This window comes from Typopeltis vanoorti, chromosome 24, assembly GCF_054136105.1.
Source record: "Typopeltis vanoorti isolate ZY-2024b chromosome 24, IOZ_Tvanoo_1.0, whole genome shotgun sequence".
Taxonomy (NCBI): Eukaryota; Metazoa; Arthropoda; class Arachnida; order Uropygi; family Thelyphonidae; genus Typopeltis; species Typopeltis vanoorti.
In genome coordinates, this window is record NC_143572.1 from 51809275 (window position 1) to 51829820 (window position 20546).

General features: G+C 36.0%; 1 protein-coding gene across 1 annotated transcript in view; it reads right to left on the bottom strand.

The window, feature by feature from the left end:
- Window positions 1-498: 498 nt before the first annotated feature.
- LOC150093193 (uncharacterized) overlaps window positions 499-20546 on the bottom strand; it is a 154450-nt gene continuing 134402 nt past the window's right edge. Inside the window, exons 2-4 of the mRNA XM_090413742.1 lie at window positions 20237-20530; window positions 11620-11925; window positions 499-1522 (exon numbers count right to left, since the gene is read on the bottom strand). Of these exons, the coding sequence (XP_090269868.1) occupies window positions 732-1522; window positions 11620-11925; window positions 20237-20530 (1391 nt within the window). The 3' untranslated portion in view covers window positions 499-731. The remainder of the gene's footprint in view (window positions 1523-11619; window positions 11926-20236; window positions 20531-20546) is intronic.

Consider the following 20546-nt stretch of genomic DNA (forward strand, 5'->3'; position numbering starts at 1 on the left):
ACACGCATTTGCAGTATTGTACTGTATTACATAATGCACTTGATTACCCAGCGTATTTTTTTATTTTTATTTCATTGTTGCTTAAATTCTAAATTTCTGTATTCAGCTGAACCCGATATTCCTTTAAATCGGTTAATTGTCAATTAAAAATTTGTCGAAGTTACCATTTATTTTATAATTATAAAAACCACAATCAACCTTAACCAGTGCCGTTAACTAAGACGCCTTTGGACTTGAATTCATCAAGGACACACAACACCACTACGTCTGCTAGCAAACGACTATGGTGTCAAAGCAGACGCTTGTCGCTATGGCAACGGAACATGCAATTTTGATGTTTGCGTGTGCAGTGGGATGTATTTCAAGTACGTAAAGCCACAAATGATATCGTTAAGCTGAGTACTAAACCTAAATCGTAACTTTCAGTTGTAGCATGGTACGTGACGAGAAAACATTAGTGCTAATGTCGTTAGGCGTAAGAAAGCTCAGGAGACGTAATTGGGAGAATGAAATTTATCAGTAACAATGCCTGGAAATTTATGATAAATACACGTTCATCTGGGAGGCTGTGCGCCACAATTAGGCAACGTTAATCGGCAAGTGGTATCACGAAATTTTGTGTAAGAAACCACACGCACTTCGCCGCGGTCTCATTTTGGTCTTTGTCTTCTGCATCCTGTTGCGAAGCAGTACCTCGGTTCTACCAGGTTTATGGAAACGTCATACAGAAATCATATGATGGACTCTTGATTTCGTTCGCTGTCGTCTGAACTGGCGCCACTAGGCGGACTAGTGGCTCCTCCACCGACACAAAGCTGCATTTCAATTTCGGCCAATCTGTTCTCCACTTCCCACTGTTGCTGACTGAGTTTGACGCTCATCGAAGCATTTTCGGCCTCCAGTGTTACCAAACGTTCGCGGAGTCTCTTGATTTCTGCTATTAGGGCTTCCCGTGTGGGGTCAGTCGGGATATGGCCGTAACTAGGGCTTCCGGCAGAAAATGACGACCCCAATGAAGAAGGGACGGAAAGTTGAGATAGGGGTGGCAGAGGAAGAAAGTGGACGTCGGAGGAGAGGGGATTGGCAAGGGAGAATTCGTGTAGAGGGTCTGGAGGTAGGGGGGACTGTGCCAGGAAAGGGGAAGAAGGCATAGGCGACAGGAGATTGGAGTGAGATGTTGAAGCTATGACCTGCTCTACGGTGGAGTCCGTGCAATAGGAGTGCACACTGTCAGTGGTGGCGGAGTGCAGAGTGTAAGTGAAGTGAGGTGCTCCTATCGGTGCCTCGCTCTTCAACCTCTCCCCATCTTTGCTGCTACTGGCACGGCTGCTTCCACTGCTGCTACTGGCACCATCTCTTCTGGAGCCGGAGCGTCTACGAGCGTCGGCAGACGGTCGGAGATCCGGATCGGAGAAGACATCGGTGGGGGAAGACGGGAAGTGCGAAACAGGCGTCTCTTCCAGTGGAATTTTACCTCGCGACTCCACAAGACCTGGTGTGCTCCGACTGCGTCCCATGGCAACTGAAGAAATGAGAGAAACATACGCTAGAGAGGAAACATAAGCGGACATTGTAAATAAACTGCTTCATTGGCAATGAAAAGTCAAATCACATTTCTGTTACTATATTTTCTTGTGAAAGAACAAGAACTAAAAATTAACCAGAATACGTTTTAATGCGGGACTGTAATCCATGGGAACCAGTAATTCTAATTTAGGTATAAAAAATATCCTTGCTATTAGCGTATGAGATCGTGCGTGTAGTTTCCGAATAAATTTATAAAGATCTCAGTTAAATATTTCACCAATAAACTGAAAAGTCTCCGAGAAAAAAATAAAATAAAATAAATAAATAAATAAATAAAAAAATTAAAAAAAAATGAACATGGAATATGCCATTAAAACACGGTACTGAAATGAAGTACAGAACCCGAAAAACGAAAAAAGTTCTTTCTTGTTACTTTAGAAATTATCTAAAAAATAATCACAGAAAATTATAGCCGTCTCGAATCCTAAAAGAAAAGATTGTATTTATAGCACTGCATCTGCAATTTCAATATTTGAGAAAAAAAAGAGTAATCAGATAAGTCAATGATTACAAGAACATCTGCACGATATTAATAAACTAAAAAGTATTCTAATCGTAAAAAAAGAAACATGGATGCCACACAGCAGCGCAACCAGGAATTTTGGAATTTGCCTTCAAAGACTATTTGTTATTACTTTTTAAAAATGTCAACATTTTTATAAAATAATAACTTCTCTGTTTCTCTGAGGAAGTGGGTTTCGAATTCAAACACGTCATTTTCACTCCTAGATGCGTTTGTGGTGCAGCTTTGTGGCAAACGTATTCTAGTAAACATCAATATCGATAGCTACAATTTCACAAATACTAGATAAAATTACTGAAATTCCACAATCGAATCAATTCAACTCTAGAAATTAGACATTCTTTAATAAATTCTCCATCATGAATTATTTTAAGCACTTAATTCGAGACAACTTTTACTGATGTAACATTATGGCAAGGAAAATGTTTTAAACGTGTTTGTTTTCAAAAGCGTCGCTAGAGGGAGCCACCTTCCGACATAAAGAACTGTCTATCTTTTCACTTCTCTCTGTACATAAGTATGTTAAACTTGTTGAAAGCATTGACATTTAAAGTATTTTGCATTTGTATTGAAAAGTATTAATATCTCATTAGATTTCGTATATTTTTATAAATCATGAATTATTACTGTTTTATTTTAAAACAGTAATAATTCATGTAATAATTCATAATTTCTTCAAATAGAAGAAACATGGTAGATGTTTCTTCTATTTGAAAGGATCATTAAAAAATACTCTGCTGTACTGTATTATTAATGTGACATCCTTAATTTGCATGCCTCATATTTTTTGTCATTTTATTGACTTGGAAAGTCAGCAGTATATCTGCGTTTTGAGGTGTTGAACGATATTTCTAGGAAAATTTCCCTATTCACTCATGTAATGTTCACAAATCATCCTGCAGTTTGTATCGTTTTATTTCATTTTATTTATTTATTTATTTATTATTATTATTATTATTATTATTATTATTATTATAGAAATGAGAAGACGAATCACCTCTTTTTAGATCTTCTTAACACTCCGTTTGTATTAGATCCTACATGCCATCACAAATGCTTAAAATTTCACTTGCTCTTTCGTCAGCCTATGAACTGAAAATGTTAATAGTAGAACGTCTTAATGTAGTACTATCAGTATACAAGTGAAGCACCCTTCTCTGGTGTACCCAATCAGCAATGACTCTAAAAAAAAATGTTATTTTATTTTATTCACTTCTAAATCAGTCAAGAGCCAGAGTACACCATCGAAATGTTGTAACCTACTATTACTTCCATTTAATTGACATTTCTAGCAGTGAAAGTGACATTATCTTCTTTTTTGTCACCTTAAACTGATATCTACGCTGATGCATACATCTGATAATTATCCTAGAATTCTGGCAAGATTCAAGCATGATGTGGGTACTAATGGACTGGGATCAATACCAACGTTATTTTTTCTATCCATACGCAAAATAATTTTTACTCGTATACTAAATATCTGAGTAATGCAATGTGCAACACCAGTAATAATAATAGCGAACAAGGTGTAATGGTAATAAAAGGAAGCCTATTTAATAGAAATTATGAGGTACAATGCTTAATGTGTTTATTTTCAGCCTTCCATGACTTAAGTCTATCAAGGGTGGCGATATCGTTAATTCTAATTACTTTAAAAGAGTTCTAAGCAAAACGCATGATTTTGAGGAGAAAACTGGAGTAATTGAAGAAAAAATACCCTTCCCCAATACTGATCTCAACCCCAACACACACACACACACACACACACACACACACACACACACACACACACACACACACACACAACGATATTAACATGTTTAATATTCTTGTAATGTAAAATATAAATATGACAGATATTAAATGCATACAATAATGTATTTAATATAAAAACTGGCGCATTCCTACGGTCAGTTTGAGCGACTGCGGAGACTGATATTGATTTTGATGTCTCCCTGAATTCACTGCTCCATTGGATTGACGTCAGTTATTAGACCTGAGAAGTCTCGTAAGTTTCCTCACTCCTCGTGCAGTCTCCTTTTGTTGCGAGCGTATTATCTCCATTAGAAGATATCTTACAATCGTTTTGCCACTCCTAAAAGGACTAATAGATGCCAAGGAGTGAGTTAGCTGCTTCAAATGATCTTGATACAGCAGCGCCTACTAAATCTACACCGACAACACACTTCTTATAATACTGTGAGCTCATGACCTGTGTTCATTTTTCGTTCATTTTCAATTAACTGTCCAATTAATTTACCGGATAAATAATCATCGTCTAAGCTCTGTTCATGAGATTAAAAATATGTAATCAGCCGATGTGCGCATGTGTTTAAAACGAGCTGGAGTTAGATGAGTTCCCAATGAAGTGATCAGTCCGTGTATATACATAATCATAATTCTCAGTTTCTTCAAAATATTGGCCTAGAGGGTAAAGAAGTGTGTGTTTTACAAATCTTTTCTCAGGGAATATAATCTACTGATCGTGGCAGTCTTCTCATTTATTCAATAAGCATTGGTTGAAGAATTACGTCCTTTCAGATGCTAACTATCTTGATTCAGCATGACTGTCCTTAACTATCCAATTATGTAGATGAAAGGTAAATTCAATTCTCTAAAGCCATACCATCTGTCAAGTTAGATTGTTCGTAATAACTCCTTCTTGCAACATTCCGTTCCTAATGTATTTCCTTTGCTTAGAAGCAGAAGTAAAAAAGTCGAACAACAGAGGAGTAAATTTGACTTTCATTTAGCCTTGCTTCCTGTTTTACTTGTGAGGAAAAATGAGTCTTACTTCGTGCTCCAGGTGCAGCTGCTGAAAGTAATTACAGATGCTCTCGTTTAAAGATTAGATCAGGAGAAACTTGTAGAACTGTGATGATAATGTCTGTTATTTTTCTTCTCTCTCTCTCTCTCTCTCTCTCTTTCTCTCTCTATGCACATAGCGTTATAAAATATTAGCGAAAATACTGGACGAAATCCACCAGTAACCCATTAACCGCATATAGCAATTGCTGGCCTATTAATAGGCTGCACTTTGTATGAGATATGCGGTTATCATTGGAACCTTGATTCTATTATTGCATATGGACGGAAGGAGGAATGATGTGGCGACAAAAAGACGAAATCGTGGACCCATTATACTTGGTCACAACAATGCAGAGCCCTGGTTGTGGTTCGGGGATGTTTCACTTAGAGGTATGAATGGATAGCTCCCCTTAACATATCCTGACCAAATACATCCATTTATGCTGAATATTTACTTTGTATGTGACGGACACCTCCAACAAGATAATGTAACATGTTATACACATTTCATCTAGGTGTAGTAACATTATCATGCTAATGATTTACTTTAATAGAGGTTCCCTCGATCAAGGTTGGAATATTCTTCCTGGAATGGCCTGTACATGCTTCTCCAAAAAGGAATCTGCCAACGTTATGATTGATTTCTTGAGTGATTTGAAGAAGGAAACAAAATACATTTCGATGGGTTTTATAATGTAGCCGATATGGTGATGTGGTAAGAAAAAACAGAAAATTGTATATTATCATCTTAAAACTTACTCTTAATTTGGAAAATCAATTATTTTAACATCGATTTTGCTCTTTAAATAGTTGCTGTTTGCTCAATATCTTCGTGGATATGTATTTCCGAACGACGTTATAATAATGCTTGCGCTTTGCTCTGGATCGCTGATTGTTCATTTCGAATGCAGTCGGCACAAAGACTCCGGAAGCAGTGAATCTGTTATCGTTAACCTTTCGCGCATACACTAATACTTTCATATGATCATAGATGCAGTAATCTCAAGAACTATTTCTCAAAGGATAAATTCGTATACGAATCGAACGGGTGGGTCAATGAGTTTATATATTCAGAAATTGGTTAAAAAAAAAAAAGATGTGGTGGATCAACAAGATGTGATATTCCTGAAATATCTGAACGATTTTCCTTGTTCTATAAGTTATTTGTTAAGAATGAAGTTGATAATTTCCATATTTCTGCCTAATTTCATAATTTTTGTCTATTTGAGTGATTATTTTCATATAAAAATTTGTTACAAACATTATTAAATGCGGTTAGTCGTGACTATTGCTGAATTTATTTAGAAGAATGGCATCTTTATTTATCTCAGATACTCAGTTCAGCTGTTTGCTTTAACAGCTGAATCGAGTACCTCCGATTTTTATATCAGGTTTAATGCCGCTTTCCTTCATAATGTGATCCATCTAGATGCTAAAAGCAGTGGAAATAGCTTGCACCCTTGCCCTGCATCTAATTTTACATGAACTCATCTTCTTGTATATATCCTTCAATTCTAACTTCTGACTTAAAACTTAAGTATAGATTAAATATATTGCTCTGTATAATGTCCAATTTATACTACATATTTGTAGTTTTCGGAATAAATTTTTCTTTTGTGCTTTATCCGTGCCTTTTCCATATCTGCGAAACAGCCTCATTATGTTCCGATGATTCCTCAGTTGTTTATCTCAAAACAAAAATTTGATCCTAACAATCTCCATAAGGCTTGAACCTAGCTTGTTCTTCCCTACGTTTCTTCACAGTTTTTTCTTAGCCTCGGTTCAAGTATGTTTGCATACATTTTTCCTAAAACAGGAAGTAAATTCCTATATATCAATAATTCTCATTTATTTTTATTTCCTTTTTCGTATGTGGATCATATGGAAGCTCTGTTAATTGGAACAATGATCTGGAACTGCTAATTAGGCCTTCTGAATCAGAAGAAGGCTAATTCAGAAGGCCTCCAAATTTGAGCATTTTAGCAGAATATCATTTACTCCAGCTGCCCTTTCCACGTTTCAAGTTCCTGATTGCATTCTTCTTGAATGCTTTCAACAGCTTGACACTGTTCTTTTACTGCTTATCTCATTTTGCAATTTTTCAAAGTAATTACTTCACACATCAAGAAATATAAATGTCATAAACACATCTTGTTTATGACATTTATCTTCTATAGTCATCCTCTCATAGGTTTTTTCCGAATACTTTAACAAGCTACTTTTGTACGTAACTGAGCTGTCTTATACTGCATTTTTCTTTGTATTACGCAAAGCGTATGCTCACTTATTTTCCAGGAACGTTTTCTATATGATTTCTTCTTTTCCAAGACCTTATCTTTAAATCCTTGAGTCCCACGAAGTTTTGATTTATGTATCATTGCAAACAGCTTCCCCATGTCTTCCTGTCTGAATCAGTCAGTGTTTTCTTTAAATTTTGAAAATATGTCTCTCAAGTTTGGTTCTCATTTTCGAACACTTTTTTACTTTTTCTCCAAAAATATTTGCATATTTGATCCTACATCTCACCTCTGAAAGCTACTTGCCATTGGGAACTTTTATCCTACTCAAAGCTAAATCATGACCACTTCCTATATATTAGTATTAGTCCTGTGTATATACTTTGGTATATTTGATCAGTATGCATTTATCACTAGAATAATAACATTCTCAATAAGACTTTTTTTTATTTGTGTATTCTTTCTTGTGTATTCTTTTCAGAATTTATGCACATTTTGTTGTTACACATGGTTAGTAATGACTAGTCATGTCTCGATCAGAAGTCTTGCGAGTACTTTCCATTATTATTAACTCTCCTCTTTTCTCCCAAAGTTCTAAAATCTCCTAACACACACACACAGTATCCAACAAGAAAAGAAGCAGTGTTTTCCTCTTTTTTTTTGTGACCACAGGCACAAATAAGTCTCATTGTCCAATTTCCATCACTCCATTTGAATTTACACGCCACTCAGGAAGTTTATCTTCTTGTCTAAGTTGAATTCTATAGCTGATGTTTCCCTTCACTTCCTTTCCATGATCATTACTGCTCGAATATAACATCTTGTATTTTTTTTTTTAAATCTTATCTGTTTTTCCTTCGTTATTCTTTTTTCACTAACACCAATTTGTCACTATGATACTTCTGTACTCTGCTAATTGCACCTCTATTCTATTAATGCTTCTTGAGATTGTTACACTAATGGTACTTATGTTTAATTCCGTTGAGTTTTAAGTTCCAGGAGTTGGTTTTCACTCGAAAATGGCATAGCGACCCTTGTATGAGAATTTTTCATGTTGTAACCATCGTATTTGTATAGTTGGGTCTTCTAAGTCTTAAATTTCTAACCAATCCTTGTTTGTTCCATATCCAAGAGGATATATCATAACGGAGTGCACCACGAGACGATGAGAATTGCTTCACTGGATAAAAAGCTATATTTCTTCTAGTATTCCTTACAGAGTAAAAGTTCTTTCCGTTATTTAGCTTTGATCCTTAAAAACGACCCTTCCTTCTGAAAACCTGAATCATACTCTCTTCATGATTTAGTATTAAAATCATTATGGAAGTTCTTCCCTTTCTGGGAAGGAAGAGAAATGACTCATCATGGAATGGAAGTAGTAATGTATCATCGAGTAATATATTTCATACCATTTTGTCAGTTAACATAGCCCCTACTTCGAAGGAAACAATTTCTCCTATATAAAGATATATGCAAAGCTTTATTTGAGGACGGAAAGAATTGGAACTCAGTATTCAGATGGAATGACTTGATCTTCGGTTGGTTTGACGTACCTAACATCATTTGGAAGTAAAGAGAAGAACGACTGCTACAGTGCATTCCAAAGTGCTGTGAAGTCCATTTCACACCTGATTAAGCGACTGAATCTGTGGTTATGTTTGGCATGAAGCATCCTTGTGAATTGTTGTATTGACTGTACGTTATTCTAAGGTCAGCTTGCCTGTTTCTTGTGGAATCAAAACCCGGAACAGTGTTGATAAAAATTCTGACGTTCTTGTCAGACAGGATAGCTCAGCTTCAGTTGAAAGGATGTATAAAGTTTTGCACATCCTTCACCGGATTCGAACCTATAGTTTTCTGATGAGGAAGTGTCCCATCAACCTACAGTGTTTAATGTGGGTTTATGAGGCACTGAATGATGTGTTTACTACATCATAAATGGACTATGCAATCTCATCATTTTGGACCCAGTCGGCATACTCAGTATATTCCACTTCAATCAGTACTCAATTATCACGGTAAATATCCCAATCATATGGCTGTCGACATTCTAGGCGGAGCAGAGAGATAAACTGGAAAGATTTTATTACACCAAAGGGTATGGTTTATCTACAAAGGTAATAAATAAAATCGAATTTCGCAATGGGTTTTGTTGAATAGCTGCTGTCTGCAAATTGGTCAAGATATATTGGAGGAAATGGCCTACATGCGACCGCTCAAGCTGTTACAAAAATTCAGGATCTGAGAGTACGCCAGATGTTTCGAGCAGTGCACATTTGCTACATGTGCGATGGTGCGCATTACTACATGGTGAGAATTACTAACATGTAGATGAATCAAGTTTATCTCACTATCTGAAAAAGTAAATATGGAGGCTGCTTTGTTACCTGCTAAATAATCTACATATGACACTTTTTCGTGATGCTAAAGCGATGATACTATTTAGGCCTAACTTTGTCAATCGACCACTATTTCTTTTTTTCCTTTTTTTAATTTTTTGGAGGAGATAGATTATGTACTATTCAGGGCGAAAACTTTATTTTGAAACAGGTTCGCAGTATGATGGAACTAAATTGATTAGGGTATCACGCCAGTCACTTAGTTTCTACCAAATGCGCCGTAACGTTCCTCTTAGTTTTAAAGAAAGGACTAGCATCACTTTAAACTTGCGCCCGCTACTGAAAGCGCAGTGGCATATTTTGTTGTACACATCCACAGATTCAAAGGGGACAGATACGTTTAAGAATATTTAAAATCTTTGATAGAAGGCGGAAGTCTAAAAGCACTGTTCTTAAAAAATATGAATGCAAAGTTAACATGATTCAAAGCCAGTAATTAGACCTGATCCAAAATCGCCATTTTTTTTTCCCGAAAGCAGAATCCGAAAGGGATGAAACAGTAATAAATATTACGCACTCTGATTGCAACCAGAAAGCATTGAGTTATTTAGACAACAGAATGCAAGCGTAAAAAAACTCACACAACAGCACTTGCCAATTTAGAAATACTTAGAAATATTGAGAAACACTGGCTGTTATTAATACAGTAGCGATTAAACCACAATAACAACATCATCAAAAAAAAAAAAAAATCAGCTAACGCCTTTTTATTCCCATATAGGGAATAAAAAGGCGTTTAGTCCTATCTAACTTTTGGAGACTGAGTGGGCAGTTCAATCTCCACTGGCAGCCAATAAGAGATAGCCGGCCCAAGGCTATCACTAAATAAGCGCCACGCAGTGAAGAGAGACGACTCAAGTTCCGCCATCTCGTGGTCCTAACCCTAACACAATATATTTAAAGTCTGAAATAATGTGGGTTCTACGGTCGATTTTCTTGAGTTTACGAGGCGAAAAACTCGAGTTTCCGGGAGAAAAAACCCGCTTGCCCGTGCCAGAGATCGACTAACTCGGGAACCCGAAAGAAGGCTTAGAACAATTTCCTCTAGTCGCCGACTAGATTCGAAACAGAGTCTTCCTTCGTGGTGTGCAAACGCCACATCCACTGAGCTACAAGCTTCATAATGAACTAAAATAAACTGAAGGTTTAATAAGTTTGTTAATATTTCACTGGATTTAACTAGCATCTTCTGAGTAAAATGAATTTTTTACAGATATTTAAGCACATAGAAATCTATTATATGTAGATGAAACATTCAAAATGAAAAAAAGGCGAATCTTAGCAACCTCCTTGAATTCATATCTAAACTACTAGATATGAAAACAATTCTATGCTAGGGGAAAAAATTAGTCGTAATATATGCATAATGAAAAAGTGGGAAAAACTAACATGTGCAAGAGTTATGCAAAACATTGAGAACCAAGAAGCATGAGTTCCGATTTGGCAATGAACACAGCAGACAAACTATATGTATTATTACGATAAAGTGCCAAAAGGCTATTTTTCCGGCGACATAAATTAAGTTAAGGGGATAATAAATCCCGTATTATTTTATTTTACAGCCGGGTACGAAACTCGGAGATCGAAATCCATCGAAATCTAAGAGTTTCAAGCCGAAGAATTATCGGCGAGTCCAAGCGTAAGTCATCACTTGGGTAGTACAACACTAGGCAACTCGTGTCAAAGGTGGAGCAAGCTCCGTCACGATCCTTAATATTTTTCTCATAATGTAAAACGCGAAATGAGAAATATTTTTCTCATAATGTAAAATGTCGATTTCTGAGTTTCGTACCCGGTTGTAAAATAAAATAATACGGGATTTATTATCCCCTTAACTTATTTATTATTCTTAAATACGTAACGGGAAATAGTCGCACACCTGTGAAATAGTACAAACCCGATAGATTTATTAATGTGCTAACCAAAGTTGCATCTGTGTGTGTACAGTCGCAAGTAAATAAGAAAATGCTGTCATATAAATAAGTACCCACAAGCAACAAATAATTGTTAAGATTTCTATTTTTCTTTCTTTTTCTCCACAACGCCGTTTGAAAATGAAACTTACTTTTTCTTAGCGGTTCCTTCTTGTATTTCTCCAACCTCTTCACAGCAATTGCCTCGAGACGCACTCTAGCGGCAGGATAGTCCTTCAATACGTCCCACATATCCTGCTTGTACAAGCAAAATAGGTCTGAATAGCCGACCGAGCGAACTGAAGCTGTTCTTCTGTTACCGGCAGTTCCCATGTTCAAGATACTGATCTCTCCAAAGTAACTGCCGGCTCTCAGAGTCGCCAACACTGTCTTACCATTATCTGTCACTACCTGGAGACGTCCTCTGTTCACAATGTACATCTCTTTCCCGACTTCCCCTATTGAGATATTAACAAAACGTGTAGAAAGCGTTATTGTTGATGTCATCCGGTATTAGCAAAAAACAAAATAATTTTAACCATATTAAAATGAAATTGCATAATACAGTATTAGGACAGATATTTTCTTTCTAGCTTGAAAATATCTTAATACGAGATTTCTAGTTTATTTTGATCGTGAAGGAAGATAATTCAAGAGAATATCAGAGCTGAAGGATATTTACTTTTCCAAGTACAAGAAACCAGAGCTTACGTTTCATATGATTAATGGAACAAGAAATAAAACATCTATAACCAGATAGAAAATGAAGGATTTGATCTGTTACGGACCACCCAATGCGATGGATTATCTGCTGGTACACTCGGTTAATATCATTGAGGATCGCATTGCATAATTCTAGCTTGACGTCAAAGTCACTCACAGCGGTGGGATAGGATAACGTGTTCTTCTTAGCCATGTATCAGTTGTCTTGGTAAACTATTCAAGGTTCCAGAAGAACGCGAGGGAATATTATGTCGCTACTTATGTAAGCCTTATGTAGAATCATGGTTCATTAACACACGAAGATGCATTGGCTAGATATTACCATGGCAACGAGCTTTGAGATGTCAGTTTCGACGGTGACATTAATGTATTGGAAGGTTGCATTTAATCTTGTGCAGAACCAACCAACAACAGTAATTAAATAATTGGACCTGAAACATTCATGTATCTCTTACTACTTCATATTGGCTGAATTAGTTAAAGAAAAACTTTTGATGCTGTTTAGTTTTAACGCATTTACTTTTTTATAAGATTTCATGTTTATTTTATTAATCTAATTTGAGAATTTTTTTTCAGAAATCATTTTAATTAAAACCAAATAATTTATTTACTTTAATCAGTTCTAAATCATTAAAAAAATAAAATCATTTTTAAAGCGAATATGCAAGCATTTTTTAAAGAAAACATTTATAGAAATAAAGTGCAATGAAGTAACGAAATAAATAACTTCCGTTTGTTTGAATCTTATCACCTACCGACTCGGTTGATGAAAAGGGTAATGCAATATCTGTTTTGATTTCTCTTCGAAATATATTAATTTTAAATGAAGAGTCTACCCTGTGAAGCAGTCAAGCATAAACCTCTTGCGACCAAATCAATCCAGCATCCTGCAATGAATTCTTTCTTCTCAAGAAAATTTTTGCTAGTCGTAAAATATGGTCCGAAAGAAATGTCGACTACTGTAAATTACAAAGAATGGTCCAGACAGTTTGACGCTTTGCATGTAATTGTTGAATTGAGCTTTTTTTTTTTTATCTTCAGGTAACGGTAATCAACTACTCAAGCATCATTATCATGTACTACAATTGGATATGGAATCAGTCATATACGCAGAATCTTTAGAAACACTATGTATCGCAATGTTACACAAAAAAAAAATCATGTACGTGTACACCTAAATATTCTGAGCAAGTTTTAGGATGTCCGCAGTAAAACTGTGCTATTTATTTCATTATATAAATTGAATTTGGCTCGGTAGTTATGACAATAATGTAAACTGCATTTATAACGAATTTGAATCTACAGCTTATTCTAAGGAAAGAACACTCAAGTGATTTATTTGTTCAAACACGGATAAGTTTTTAGATTGGACGTATTTATTAGGTTATAAATGTAACCGAACTTGTGATTCTGCAGCATGCCTTAATCACTGCAGAACTAAAAACGACCACATTTTTAACAAAATGTGAGAACGCAACAGGTGCACTTTTCTTTTGGACTTTCAATACTCTCTCTCTCTCTCTCGTTCGTTCGCTCTTTTGATGACAATAACGTGATCTTCTGTTTGTCTGTGAAAACTAGGTTAGGTTAAACAACTTAGAATAATGTTACGAAAGTGGTGTCATTGATATCAAACTTATTTCCTGTAACCTTTGGAATTTGAGGTATACAGATGATACCACCTTGCTAGCAGAATGCAAAGAAGATTTGTTGGAACTTATAATGAAAGTTAAAGAAGAAAGTGCTAAATATGATCTTAATCTTAACCTCAAAAAGACAAAAGTTATGGCAACATGTGAACTTAATGATTTTGAGGTAGATGGGGAGAAAATGGAAGCAGTTAACAATTTTGTGTTCCTAGGATCCCGAATTGATAAAGATGGTTATTGTACTGAAGAAGTTAGAAGAAGAGTATTACTCAGAAAGAAAGCAATGACAAATTTAAGGAAGATCTTTAAAGATATTAGCCTCGCAACAAAAATCAGAATCGTGAAAGCAATAGTATTCCTGTAGTACTATATGGATGTGAAAGTTGGACCCTGAGAAAGAGTGAAAGAAGGAAGATAGATGATTTGAATTATGGGTTTGGAGACGCTTACTAAGAATACCATGGACTGTAAAGCAAACCAATAAATTAGTGATAGACAGAATAAAGCCAGTTGTTCCCTCGAAGCTATGATCATCAAGCAAAAATTGTCATACTTCGGACATATGCGAGCAAATGACAGTCTGGAGAAGATGATGATGCTTGCTAAAGTTGATGGAAGCAGGAAAAGAGGAAGACCAAGAATTAGATGGATGGATGGAGTTAAAGAAGCAACTGGAGTGTGCTTGGAAATTCTGAAAGACATGGTCAGGAACAGATCTGAATGGAGAATGTATGTTCATGGGATCACCAGGAGTTGAAAACGACTCGAGGGAACATAACAACAACAACAAAACCTTTGGAAAGAGAGTCTCCTAGATGAACGAAAATAACCACGGCTATCAAGTACATGATATTAAAAAAAAATAACCCGTTTAAGACCTATGTTCTATTCTCAGCGTGTTTGTTTGTAAACACAAAGGTTTGATGTTACTCAAATTAACTGGTAAAATACCGGATGATCGCATTCATACGACGATTGCTCTAAAATCTCCTTGTTTCATGCCTCTAAACTGCGTGCATTGTCGGGTCGGTCTCAAGTGTAGAACGCGCTTAGACATGAATAATACTGGAACCGAATATAATTTTTTTTTGGTGTGAAAAATTCTCTGCATGTTTTTCACTAATTCTTCCGTGTGATGATCTGAGATCATCTAACCGAGCGGTTGCTCGAAACCATTTGAAAGCGTTCCTCTCATTCTTAGCTGATGAGGTCCAATCTAAGTTTTCCAACCAAGGAGAGGTTGTTATTATTGGTCAGAACTTACATTTGTGTGTATATTAATTTGTAAACAATACACGTTGAGTACATTATCCAGATATTCCTCAGAAAATTCATTTTCAATGAAAATGTGTGATTTTTCGGGCAAATCGACCAGAGGATGCACATGATTAGCACAAATAATGATAACCTCGCCTCATAGCGAAGAATATATTGAATTGACTATTATCGCAAACATAATTGTCGCAACTTTTATTCTTTTTTTTTTAAATCATCACTTATTTTTATTACCATTAATCTATGACTGGTATTGATATCACCATGATTTTCTTTACAGATAATATTAATACTCAAGCGAAGCGTTGTTTTAGGAGATGCTAAGAATAAATTAATTTTTTTAGTTTTAGTACACGGAAGTGGAAAAAATGGTTAAACAGAAGCAGTATATAAGAACAGATAAACAAGTAAATAATGATTACAGACAAGCATAAAAAACATCACAACAATTGATCCTAAGGCAGTTTTAGCACAATTTATTTTATTTTTATATATGAATGCCACCCACGAACGGCTGTAAACTTGCCATACATCAATATCGTAAGCACGCGAAGATTACATAATCCTTAAATTTACCCAATTCACTTTCATTTTCAGCCTTTTAATAAGTACACTCACGTGGTTGCCCTTGATACTGACAAGAAATTTGACCTTGGCTGGCATCGAGGCTTTCTTATCAAGCTACCAACTTATGATCTACCTCCTATCTTCTACGAATGAATTGTCAGCTTCTTCTCTGGTCGTTCACTGCGTTTCATGGTGGATAGCTTCCTCTCGTAAGCATCATTTATCAATGCTGGAGTATTCCAGGGTATTGTGCTCTGCCCTACACTTTTCTCCTAACATCGAATCCTATCCATAGTTTTGTTGATGTCAATACTCTGTGTTCTTTTTTTCTTCTTTCGAGAAACCCAATATTTTAAACACTATCTCCTCACGATTCTCAAGTGAAGCGAAGATAATCTAGTAAATTTTAATGCTGTCAAAACACAGTCGTGTTTTTTTTTTCTTTGAAAAAAGATCTCATATGTCGCCGCCTCTTACTTTTTGATAATATCCCGTCTTCACTCAAAATCAGTTTTATCTTCTTGTGTTGATTTTCACACCTAGCTTATCCGGACACAAAGACCTCCTTAACTTCCAAAAAACTTTTGTGTTCATTTTGGTTCAAAAATTTTCTACCTCTTAATTCCTAATTCAAATCCAACAGGCTTTAGAATATTGTTCTCACATGTGAGATGTTGAACCCGAAATCTCCCTAAGAATTCTCGATTGTATGCAGAAGGAGGCAAATCCACTTAACAGATAATTCCTCTCTCTTACACATAGTTTCGACGAACCCCTTTGGTTAGAAAGACCTGGGTCGAATCCCGTCTAGAATGCGAAGAACCTTTATCGCGACTTTTCAAGTGAAGGTGAGCTAGCTCGTCTCATACGCAGGTGACAGGGTTTTTCCTTCCAGAAACTCTGGTTTTTCATCCTGCAAAGAAGACAAATCGGCCATAAGAACACACGCAATTAACAGACCTAATACCCTGACCTCATAGCGTGGGTTGCTTCGGCCAAAAACAATAACAACTCTCTCACATAGATTTACTGCAATCACTTTCTCGTAGACACTCTGTTTTTGTATTTTTTTTTACTGGTACTTTGACTGACACTATCATTCCTTCACTTTCCTCTAATCGTGTAAGAACATGAGAAGCCACTAGTCAATATCCACATACAAACTTATTGAACGAACTTCTCATCTTATTCCTTCATTCCATCTAGCTCTGTTGTTTGGAACAGACTTCATACTGTTTTTGCTCAATGCATACAACCCCCAACTTTTCAAAGAACATACATATTTGAAGATCTGGCTTTAACCACTGGCCTTCACACAGCACTGTGGTGTTACAGGTTTTGTGGCCTGATGTGAGTTGATATTAAAAAAATACAAGTGTGTGTGTGTGTGTGTGTGTGTGTGTTATGCGCGCACACACACACACACACACACACACACAATTGTGCATTGCGATATTGGCCAATAGCCCAAATGATTTTGACTATGGAATGACATTTAGTGCTGAACATGCTGGAAACATCACAGAAGACATCTGTCGATAGACAGATGTTACTGCGGTAGTGAGAAGCTTACTAATATGAAGAGCCAACGGAGAATTGCAAGAATCCTCATAATATACAGTAGAATTCTGCAAAGACATGTATCTGATCTTGTCACAGTAAGCGTACAATAGCAGATGAGTTCGCTGAGTTCCACTCCTGTTAACTAAAAACAAGCAATGGGTATACTGGATACCTGAGGAGTGGAAAAATATCGCTTGTTCGACGAATCCCGGATTTGACTGTTACATTCGGTGGCAGAGAAAAGTGTGTAATAACAAAGCAAATCAAGGTATCTATCATGCCAGTTAGCAGCAGCACTGTAAGCGCTGAATGTTATTTGTTATTGTTTTTTTTTCTTGGCACACGTTAGAGGCCATGATAGCCTTAGCGAGACGGCTGAATGCTAAGTCACCGGTAAACCAAGTGCATTTCTTTATGTTCACAAGCAATCAGTCTAGTAAATAACTTATATTCATCAGAGAAATCCATATTGCAAAGCACAGATCGTGTGAACGTTTCCAGAAGCCCGAAAATAACTTTTGGTCTACTAAATCAAACCAGATAAGGTTTGATTTAGTAGACATAACTGTGGGTTGAGATGGAACGAGCTGTTTGCAACACAAATCTTCCCCATCCACTCGCAGTTTACAAATGGGACCATTTGGGCAACTGCTGATGCAATCGAGTCTTCGTAGACCTGAATTTCGTGGAAATGTTTTTGTCACCTTGTGAAGTTTACATCCTGACGAGTGAGGAGTGTTCCCAGGAGTTAATGGAGATGCTACTGTTAGGGAGATTGCTAAGGAGATGGCTGTACTAAATAAAATAGCCAGTCGAGTGCAAAAACATTAACGCAGTTTAGATAAAATATTTTTGCACTAATTAAAGTACTTTTAAATAAAAATACCTCTCCACCTTTAACTAATCCATGAGGTAGTATTTTTAGACTTGTATATAAAATTATAAAGTACAGAAATGCTTCTTTGAGTGTTTAGCAGTATAAATTATTAACTCCTGTTTTGACTCCAAACATGACTGAAACCAAAAATAGTAGACTAGACATAGGAACTAAATCAACAAAGAAAAACCCATGAAATATTCAAATGCTGAAGGTAAGAAGAAATATTTTTAGACATTCTCTTGGCGATGGTACTTGGAAGTGCTTAAATCCTTAGAGATTTTGTTCCTGAAAGTTATTCGCGTAGCTAGAAACAGAGCCATCTCGAGCTAGCAAAAAATCTCTTTCAGTTCTCTAGGAGTAAGAAGCGGTTGTGTTATACATAAGCTTAGAATGGAATATAAAGAAGTAAAATAAACAAGAAAACAATGAAAGAGAAAGACATTACCATTGAATGATTGCTGTAATAGTCTTTCCACCACCAGGGAAAAGCACTATCATTCTGGCATCGACGCATTTATATGATCTCGTTTGCATATAAAACATTTCCAATTCTTTGCTAGAAGATGAATGTTGGAGGAATTGAGTGTGATAGACACGTCTTCGTAATTTAGGTATCGTAAAATGATTTAGAAGGATGCGTTGGGAACTCTGTCATGATGCAGCAGCGAAACACATAGCGTACGAGATGTGAGAGTGTTAAGAAGTGGACTGATCTGTCATTTGAAAATGATTTTCAGTGCTTTCTACACTCTCATGAAATCAACGAAGCGATCTGGGAAGAAAAAAAAATAATAATGTAAGCGTTTTTTTGGTCCGGGAATAGGAGAGGCTGCATGCAAATGAGAAATTATTAAAGCATCGATTGGAACAAACCCGTTCAAGAATGCCAAAGCGGATGAAAATGCATTAACTTAACATGTGCAAATTCTATTATATGTGGGGAACAAAAATGGCTTGAAAAATAATTTCCATTTCGTTTATTTGCAGTCTCATTCCATTAACTTACCACAGAAATGTTTTTAAGCACCCAAAAGTTTTTATCATTTTGCCCATCACAACTTTTAAATGCAACGTTGATAAGCTAAGACATTTACAAGTCTAATATAGCAACTATTATGCAAAGTATTAGGCAATAATTAATGGCTTAGTTTGTACTGTTTGTTTTCATTACAGTTAATGGTTATTGTAATTATTTCATCATTCGTAATAAATAAGCCAAAACAAAAATGCCACTAAATTCTATAAAAATTTAAGGTGTTCTCTTACAAGATGTTTGCTTAAATAGATCTTTTCTAAGAGATAACCGTAGGGTAGTTATGGATATTAGCATCTCTTCTTTACACGAATCTCGGCACGAATCCAGTAAGGAACTTAAGGAAAGTTTTCTAGGCTTTTTTAACGAGTTTGAAAAAAGGCGAGCCGAATTCCAAATAGAGATGATAACCCCTCAGAGAACTTCTATCCCCGCCCACAGCTAAACAGAGCAAATGACATGAGAAACACGCAGCTGATAAGCTTAATAGTGAAGCATCGTGTCTTCAGTGCTAATCTTCAACCATACAACATTATTCGCATTAATTAAATTATTTGACGTTAGTTGAATGATTTTTAAGTTATAAACTGTTTTCCTCTGTTCTGTAATGGTGATCATAAAAATCTTTAATTTTTGTTTTTTTTTTAAAGACAAAAAAGGTTCTAAGTTTTTGTAACGTAATTTCAGTTTATCTTTTTATTTGAGATAAACGATCTTCCGGGTCTCTAGAACAGCAGCAATACCGATGAAAGGTTTGGTAATTATTGGGATAAAATAACTGAAGCAAAAATCGCTGGTATCTTTAATTACTTTCGCTAATCAAAACAGAGGATATAAGAATATAAAAGAAAATTATTATTTCTTCATATTTTTTTACATTATGTTAAATCTTCAGAAATATCGTCTTGGCCTTCGGAGAATTTTCAGTAAATGCTATATAAAACGTTTATTGCATTTATTAAGTTATTTAGTGAGATATTTTCCCATCATTTTCCCATTAATTATATTTTCAACAAGTGAGCACGTTAATTAATATTAACATACTCGATACAAAAGCCAAGTGGTTTTTTTTTTTTTACCTTTCCTGCATATGTAGTCCCCTGGGCTGAAGAGAACAGGCCTTAACCGTAGCACCAACTCGCACAGGAAGCCTGCCTCGGTGTTTTGAAAAATTTCCACCCTCTTTAACGTGTCCAAATGAACGTGGATGGCAATTTCAGCTTTAAGCTTATCCGGTAGCGAACCTACTGACCTCTCTTCGTCCGACGATTTCTGCGTCATCCATAGATAGTCGAACCATTTGATTACCTTGTTCTGAAGATGCTCAGGCACTCTGCGCATGCGCATGTAAGTCTTAACGGCATCCAGTTTTGCTGAAAATAAATACAC